Source organism: Impatiens glandulifera, chromosome 3 (assembly GCF_907164915.1).
Source record: "Impatiens glandulifera chromosome 3, dImpGla2.1, whole genome shotgun sequence".
In the NCBI taxonomy this organism is placed as follows: Eukaryota; Viridiplantae; Streptophyta; class Magnoliopsida; order Ericales; family Balsaminaceae; genus Impatiens; species Impatiens glandulifera.
Genome location: NC_061864.1, coordinates 62,894,500 through 62,903,690, shown reverse-complemented (window position 1 = coordinate 62,903,690; position 9,191 = coordinate 62,894,500). Strand labels below are relative to the sequence as shown.

The following is a 9,191-nucleotide window of genomic DNA, read 5'->3' as shown; positions in this document are numbered from 1 at the left end:
GGTGATTATAATATTACAATAAACAAGTTATTTTAATCTCTCTTTTAAGAGAATATTCTTCATTTTCTTAGATTATATTAATAAAAAGACTATAATTAAAAAATGGAAAATCCAGACTTTGAGGAATATACCTTGGAAGTTAGTGAGAAACAATAGAGTATAAAGCTGCACAAAATTAATAATGGCTTGCTTCAAAATTAGTAATGACTTGCTTCACAATGATTTTTTATTTGATTTTAAAATAATTATTTATATTTAATTAGTTAAATTATTTTATTAATTTATATAAATTTTGATAAATTAAAGTAAAAATAATTTAATTAATTAAATTATTAAAAATATATTAAATATATTAATCAAGTTTTTACATGGTATCAAAAATAAAAGTTGGATGGACAATTTTTATGAATTATAAAATTAGTAATATACAAAAAAAAAAAAAACAAAAAAAAAAACACATCAAAGTTTGTAATATCATTAAAAAGAGTTGTTACAAAATTTTAAATATTTAAAATTATAATCTATTAAAAAATCAAATTTTAATAATAGTAAAAAAAAAATGTACACTAGAAAACAAATATAACTTTTTTTTCTTGTTAAAAGGTAAAATCATTTCATTAATCTTTTTTTTCTTTTAAGTAAAACACAAAAATATTTTGAAAATCTCAACAAAACAAATTGATATAAATTATAACATAAATGGTTATGTTTTACATTAAAAAAATAATAATAATAAAAAAAAAAACTCAAAATTATGTAAACCAAAATCCCCAAAATTTTTGGGATTTCAGTTTTTTATTTAACAGAAAATAGAGCTGAATTTTGAGAGACTGATAATATATTTCATTAGTCTTACATATATGGTGAAAATTATTACAAATTATGATATGAAATTATTCAAGTTTCGAAAATAAGGAAACAAAAATCTACCCAAATTTGAGATTAAGATTTTGATTTATAAAGTTTGTACGATCCTTCGTAATCATGGTCCCTCAAGTGGGAATCGAATCTGTGACCATTTGGTTTCTTAGATATAACTCATCGAGAATAAGGAAAAATGTTTAATTGCCCAAATGAAATTGAGAATAAAGAAAAACTTCATCATATTAGGCATAAGGTCCTAAATACATTATTCATCAATCATTTCTCAACCCTAAATCTAATCATCTAAGAAGGCTCTAAACAATAATTACCATTACCCATTTTGTGAAATCAATAATTATCATTATACCTTATGCAATAATCACTATTGTGGGGCAGTAGTGTTCAATATCCTTTCTGCAAGTAATAGATCATCAGGTGTAGTGACCTGCAGTTATATTAGGTTTACACTATATCAAGATGGGGTAGGTAGTGAACACAAATTTGAAATGTTTTTTAAGGGTTTGAATCTAACCTTGATGTTAGTGTAAGATCCTTCAGTGATATACACGGGATGTTTAAGGTGCTCCACAATGGAAACATCATCTGTTACTTCAAGACCTTCTCTGTTATTATTTACATGAAAAAAGATCATGAATAGAATGGCATTTTTATTGTCAAAAAAAAAGTTTTATGTACATGAAAAGCATGATTAGATGTCAATTGCTTGGCAGAAAACAGATGATAACCCTTTGTATTATATTTTATAAGTCAAGTTTACCTATTTACGAGCTCAAAACCCTTCTTAAGCAACTCGGGTTTGATCACCTGAAAATCATGAAAATTCAATCAACCACCACGATAAGAAGAAGAAAAGTGTGGATGCATTACTAGAATTATAATTGTCTAGAGATAATTATCCTTAAATATCCTTTTGACTTGAGTAGCTTGATTCTGGATATAACTAAAAGATCCTATGATTTTCGGTATAGTGTAAGTTGTATTACAATCACAATAAGTTCTAACAATATTTCTTTGCCTACGAAGAACATGGATGGACTTGGGGAGAATTCACCAAATTTAGCTTCTGAAGTGTGTACACCTTTACACTTCTCGATCCACTATGACTTCATTCCAAAATTCTACCTCCAATTACAAACTTAATGGAAGAAACTGCCTACATGGTCCAGTCAATGCTTATGAGTACTGAGAGATACAAGAGGATATTTCTTACTATATGGAATTGCTAAAGAAATATAGGATGTTGTCAAAGAGGTCCATTACAAATCGGATAACACAGCAAAAGTGTATCGGGCCCATGACTTCAAGTATGGAGGAGATATGACTAACATACGATAAGGGTTTACAACTAGCGGTTAATTCTGCTATTAGGCAGTGTCTATAAGTTAGGCAAAGGTATTAGTGAATTGCTTAGTGAAAATCTGATCTTTGATTTCAAGGTTTTAAACCTAATTAATACAAGCTACATCAGACTGTCACTCGATTTGAATTCTGGCAGCAGTTTTACATGATCAAGATCTTTGTATGGAAGCATGGAGATGATGCAGCGATATACAAGAAAGAAGTTGAACAAAGAAGGATTTTTAAATTATTCCTAGGGCTCAACAAAAAATATGACATGGTAAAAGGAAGGACAATGGTTACCAAGCCTCTTCCTAGTCTTCCAAAAAGTAGTGCTTGAAAGGGTATTATCCTCACAATAAAGTTAACACATTTTTAACTCATAATTTCCGCAAAAAGAAACATAAAATGAAAGAGAAAAGGCGGCACCTGTGGTGTCTGCATTTCCCAAAGAGTCTTCCTATCCAGAGTTTTCACAACATAAGACTTGTTGTCAGCCTGTAAGACATCTTGTTGCTTCATTTACTGTGTGAACTACTAAAAATGCATATATTATATACATGCAAAACGCCAGTATTAGAAGTACCTCTTTGATTGTAGCTTTGACAGGAACTCCCAGGACAGCTGCTCCATTTAACCAACCATCCTGAAGAACCTGGCAAATGATAGAAAGAAGTTGAAGGAAAACCTCTTCTTGCAGAACATTCATAAGGGAAAATGGTATTTGGTACAGAGGACTCATTCTGGAATTGTTAGGCATGAAATCATAAACAAAGAGTTGTTCGTTTTGGAGTGGATTATGTACTTATTTACCTATTAAGTGATTTGTAATGAAACTTATTTATAAAATATTGAGTAAAACAGGAAGAAAGTGTCCGCATATATTTTTGGACAGACACGTACTTTCATAAATAAATCAAATTAAATATCAAAACATTCTATTGTAAATGTGATTAAGTTAAAAAAATTACAAAATCACATCATCCCTTCCAATATAAACATGGTTTTAAACATGTTTTATTTTTTTTAATGTAAGAAACTAGCATGACTTTCAGTCCCGATCTCCACTTCAACTTAAGGCATTCATAGTGGGAATCGAACTGAGATTTTGGTTGATAGAGAGTTCTTTTGGTTTTCTGTTTTTGATGTGACAATGTGGATGAGGAGTAGCTCTATTTACATGGTCACATCTTTTGCATGATTTAGTTTTTGGCTCTTTCACTTTTTTGTTCTCTTGGTTCTATTAATAAAAGATTTAAATTCTTTTCTCAAAAAAAAAAGAATCAAACATACAACTGTAACCATGATAAAATGTACCAAGTACACTTTCAACAACAAAAAAAGCATGTGCTTTTCCCTACAACAAAGCTTTTAGAATGGCAATGAGAAAATTTTACAAAAGTTTGTTTCTTTCTAATCGCATGGCATGGATGTCCAAAGCAACCAATTAACAATAACCTTTGCAATCCAACATTTAAGAACAATTTTAGATCAAGTAGCAAGTAAATGCAGACCTTTTTAACATCTTTGGATAGTAGCAAAGGTCTTGCTGAATCATGAACACACACTAGTTCTGATTTCAAATCCGCCTCCTGTAAACAAACCATGGAGAACCAGTTGCAATAACATGACAGTCATTCAACAAAATTAAAAATTAAAAAATGTATTCCTCGTGCTCACCTTGTCAGTAAAAACATCATGTGGATCCGTTAAAAAATTAAGCAGAATATAATCTCTCTTTTTTTCTTCTCTTTTTATGTTTGGTCCTAGAATTCAGTCTCTTAGTATAGAGACCAATGGATAGTTTCATCTCCTAATGAAGCCAACAGATTTGATTGAAATTTTCTTCGGCTAAAATTGAAATATTACCAAGACTTCATTACAAGATTGATTTCTGAATTAATTCAATCAAAATACTTGCATTCGGTATCACCTCTCAAATCTACATATCAAAGACATATTTTTTTCCATGTAGCAACATTGTGAACTCATGTAAAGCATACAATCAAAAAAAAAAACACCGCTCAGAAGAAGTGACAACTAATCCGACAAACTCTGGTTATAGTAAATATGGGATAACTATAATTGATTCAAATATTAACTAGATACATATTCATCACCAGAAGAAGTAGCAAATACCTGAAGTCCACTGTAAACAGAATCCTGTCTCTCCTTTCCAGGTAATGCGAATTTCAGGTCTACATCGACATTTCCTTTGGCATCTATTAGCAATATCCACAAATTGATTAAACCACCTTTCACAGCCAAAAAAAGTGTTTGTTTTCAAGAATCCATTTTTAACAAACCCCCAATAGATAACTTTCCATACCTTCAAAGATGTCTCTGTAAGATGGATCACATACCACAATTATCTCCTTCACTTCTTCCGTGTTGGAGAATGTATGGAAACTGAAAATAACCTAAAGCTTCAGATCCACATTGATAAAAAAATCAATCTACTCTGTATAAAGTTCATACAATACACCACATAGTCACAAATTACAGTTTATAGATATTACTACCCCTGTTTCCATTAGACAAGCTCAAAACCAAACACTTGAACATAGGATATTTTAAGTAAACTATACATGTTTTACCTGTACAAAGCTATTGGTTGACCTAGTAATGGAAGATACTGCTTTGGCATGTTTGCCTATTCGCATAAACAAAAGAAAACAATCATTCTACTTGAAAATGTTGCAGCATTTCAAATAAAAGAAACTTACGCCCATCCTTTTGCCTTTTCCACCAGCAAGGAGTATGACGGAAACACTCTTATGCTTCACAATCTCTGAACTCTATATCGATGAGAAACATAGATTTAAAAACTGGAATAGCTATGACGAACGAAACGCAGGCTTGCAGTTAATGTCTCTATCTCAATTACCTCATCATCTGCTTCTCCAGATTTCACAGAGCAACTAATAATTGACTTCGTCTTGCTACTGAAACCAATCCGATCGTCAAATCCGGTAGCAAACTTGAGCAATTTTGTGTCGAAGGCATTCGAGTTCGAGTAATTGGAAATTGATACATTGTAGTTCGTAGAAGTTGGACGATAAGTGGTTGACAAAGCAGGAATATACGGACGAAGAGGATTGAATGTGAGATTTGCTTGAAGTATCGCCATTTTCTCGAGCTCCCGAATTTCTTGGCCTTGGATTTAGAGAGAGAGAGAGGAAAGAAGAAGAAGACAAGAAGAAATGATGCCTTTTATGTCATTTTTATGAGAAAATCAAAAAAATAATAATTAGTCAATATATATTTTTTTAATAAATAAAACTACTTTTTTACTTTTTTTATTTTCTTTGAATACTCTCTTATATTATTTATTTTTTATTCTTTATTCTTTATTTAATTTATTTATCATAAAAGAATAAATTTTAATTTTTTATTATGTTTTAGTATTAAATTAAAAAACATATAATATTATAATAAGATTGCAAAATCTAGAATACATTTTTAATCATTTTGTAATATCTAATTTGTTTTTCCATTGATTACATGAACTTCAAGATTTAGGCTTTCTAAAAAAAAAATACCTTCGGAATATTATATAGTTATTCGGTACATGTTTTGGTCTTTGAGTTAATCTTAATAAGTCGAACATTTTTTTTTCAAAATTTGTTTTGAATAGAAGAATTGTGAGGTTGGAAAATGTGTTAGTTCATAATTGGCGGTCTTTCGTCAACATATCTTGATATGACATTGTGTGTTAAATTACGATTAAAGGTCTCTTGGGGCCCGATTATCACTAAAATGGAATATAATTATTTAGATGGAAGTAAAATAATCTCGAAATGGTCGGTTAATTCTCATTAAGAGTGTGTTATTATCTATGTTCACATATATGATGTTTTTATTCAATCTTCTCATGAGTGTGACTAGGGATGGCAACGGGTACCCTATCCGCCGGATAGTGAAGTACCCATCCCTGAACCCGATTTTTATTTTATTATCCATCCCCGACCCCGAACCTGACGAATATATCTATTTGTATCTCCATCCCTGATTCGTCGGGTACCCCATTACCCGATTAAAATATGAATTTTTATTTATTATTTTTTAAATATACTAAATATTAAAAATACATATGAAAATATTACTTACTTGTATAGTTATATTGTAGAAATTGAACAATATACATACATGAACTTCAACAAAAATTAGAGAGAAGTTCAACAAAAATTAGAGAAAATGTTGAAACAAAAGAGAGATAATAGATGTTAATCTTGAAAATAAGAAATGAATAAATAAGGAAAAATTTTGTTATTAAAGAAATGAAGATTAAGAGTCATAAGGAATATAAATTAAATTAATTATGGCATGGGAAGTGAGTGGTTGAGTGTTGGTATAACTAATTAATTAATATATTTAATGTAAATTTATAATGATGGTATTGATTTAATTAAAATTTGAAAAGTCAATTTAATTTTAATATATATATATATTTAATATTAATATTTTGGGTATCGGGTTTGGGTTTTGCACACTCCCCATCCTTTGACCCGATCGGATAATCATTTTCAATCCCCATCCCCGATTTAAAATACCCAAACCCGAACCCGACCATCGGGTACCCACGGATATCGGGTATACGGGTACCCATTGTCATCCCTAAGTATGACGGTAAAAATAGAGAGAATAATGTGTAATTTTTTATGAGCAACTTCTAATTCATCGTTTTGTCATCTAGTTAATTATGATAAAGTAAAAAATATTTTAAAGATCAAGATATTCACAATCTTATTTCCTTTAATAAGGCTCTTCTATAAATATGGTGTACTATATTTGCAACGAACCTGAATAGTCTTTGGGCATCGATGATTAAATATAAGTATGGTCATGATTGATATAGTTGATTCACCAAAATTTCTAATTATCCAGCGAAGTGTAGCATTTTGAGGGAATTTATTCTATGTAGAAAAGTTTCGTGAGCATTTTAGATTCATTGTGGGGATGGTTCTTCGATCAGTTTTTTGGACGACATTTGATGTAATGTCAAAAGCCTAGTTACAACATATCATAAGATTGTTTCCATTATTATATGTAGAAATGTCATAGTTAATGACATGTTTGATCTTCGGTCTAGTGGTTTCGTTAGCCGGATTAGATATAAAAGGAGATTAAATTACTTTTGATAGAACGCAAGCAAGTGTCCTTGTTCACGTTATTCGCTAAGAATATTTCATATAATTTTTGTTTGAAGAAATTTTAAGAGTTAAAAATCTCATTCTTTAGAGATGGAGCGTTACTATTAATTTATTTAATAAGGAATCCGTGGGACATTGAGTGAGACAATGAAAATGGGACATCAAATACATACTTTAATATATAATTTTGTATTTGTGTGTAAAAATTAAAAATAAGATATATATATTAAATTTATGTTATATAAAAAATTAAAAATAGAAATTATAAAAGTAATAATAAAAGAATAGAAAGTATAAAAAAATGAATAAAAATATTAAAAAATAATTAAAAAAAACTCGAAATTATAAACTTAAATGTTAAAAAGGGAGACAAAGAACAATTAATTGTTTTTAAATTTTGATTATATTTTGTTTCATGACTTATTAACAAATTGTTTTTAAATTTTGATTATATTTTGTTCCATGACTTATTAAGCAAAATTATTGTATTAAATTCTCATAATTGAATGAAACATACTCTTGATAATGGGTTATATGTTTTTTTAAATAAAAAATAATATTGAATGTAAAATTAAGTTATTTAGTTTTTAATTAGTTGAATTATAATAATGATTTTTTTATAAAATTAAATAAAAATATTTTTAAATTTTAATTAATAAATTAAGTAATTAAATAATTAAAAATAAGTAAAATGTAATTTTTAGTAAAAAGAAATAAAAAATTCAACATCAAATAGCCCTAATAGAAATTTTAGGATGATCTGATTTCCTGTAAAACCTTTTTTTAACATATATTCATTTCATTCAATTAGGCTGATTTGTTTTTAAGAGAATAAAAATAAACAAACCTTTTAGAAAATGATATTTTGTCAAACTTTATTATCAAAATCATAATTGCTTATTAAAATTAACAAAATAAACCTATACACTAATATTTTTTTAAATAGAATTATTTTATATTGATTAAAATAATTTGGTTTAGAGTGTAGTGGACCTTACTGATGTAAGTTGGGCTTTGGTTGGGAAAGTCTCGGGCTGTCTATTATGATACTTGCATCAATTTTCTTTGAACCGATAAATAGAAGTTTAACAAGATTATTTTAATAACTTTTTAACTAGTCAAACTTTTACGGTTTTAAATTTACTATAATAAACTATAACTCGTTGTCTTTAGATTATGAATAAAAGTTTTGTGTTTCCTTCTTTAAACAAAGTTGAGCTAACCAAAATAGTTTGTTCATATAGGATGACATTCCTTGAGCTTAAGCTTTAGCTTGAGGTCATGTTGTCTCGGTCTAGGCGGTGCCCAAGATGGCAACCGAAGCCCTTTTACGTACGTTTGATATTTTTATCGTCGAAACTTGATAAGTCATAATTTTTTATTAGAAAGGGCAATAGTGACATAAATTAGTAATAAATTTTCTTTATTGTTGCTATTTAACCAAGAAAAAAATAAATTCAATAAATATTTATCTAATCGTTCACATTGAGCCTCCCAACTCTCAGAACAGACCTGTATATGGATCAAATTAGGTCGTCCATTAATTTTTTTTCTTTCTAATTTATCTATAATCAAATATCAAATCTCATTTAAAATACTAAAATATTTTTTATTTAAAAAAATTATATTTATAAAACAGATAATAAAAGTCTTTGGGATTGAAGGCTGGAAACTTAATCATAGCGTCAGGGAACATGTAATCATTTTCCAGCCGTTTACTGCAAACAGGGAGCCTCCTAATTATATAACAATATTTTATTTTTATAAAATTTTAAATATAAAAAATATATTATATAACTCAAATTATTTCACTTT

General features: G+C 28.6%; 1 protein-coding gene across 1 annotated transcript; it reads right to left on the bottom strand.

Annotated features, from left to right (window-relative positions):
- Positions 1 to 1,086: 1,086 nt before the first annotated feature.
- Positions 1,087 to 5,409, bottom strand: LOC124930867 (2-C-methyl-D-erythritol 4-phosphate cytidylyltransferase, chloroplastic). Its single transcript, XM_047471235.1, has 11 exons — positions 5,111 to 5,409; positions 4,950 to 5,021; positions 4,821 to 4,876; positions 4,553 to 4,632; positions 4,363 to 4,445; positions 3,738 to 3,815; positions 2,810 to 2,878; positions 2,653 to 2,721; positions 1,643 to 1,689; positions 1,397 to 1,487; positions 1,087 to 1,309 (listed from the first exon to the last, which is right to left on the bottom strand). Exons 1-11 carry the CDS (start codon positions 5,351 to 5,353, stop codon positions 1,247 to 1,249), a joined length of 951 nt encoding a protein of 316 aa, XP_047327191.1. The 5' UTR covers positions 5,354 to 5,409; the 3' UTR covers positions 1,087 to 1,246.
- Between the last annotated feature and the right edge of the window lie 3,782 nt (positions 5,410 to 9,191).

What these genes read in the sequence shown, in the direction of transcription:
- LOC124930867 (XM_047471235.1), bottom strand. Translation starts at nt 5,353, where the DNA reads ATGGCGATACTTCAAGCAAATCTCACATTCAATCCTCTTCGTCCGTAT. An exon ending in GGGAAATGCAGACACCACAG is followed by an intron (nt 1,690 to 2,652) that starts GTGCCGCCTTTT and finishes CATGATTTTCAG; the next exon opens with GTGATCAAACCCGAGTTGCT. An exon ending in GGTTTTGAGCTCGTAAATAG is followed by an intron (nt 1,488 to 1,642) that starts GTAAACTTGACT and finishes AAATAATAACAG; the next exon opens with AGAAGGTCTTGAAGTAACAG.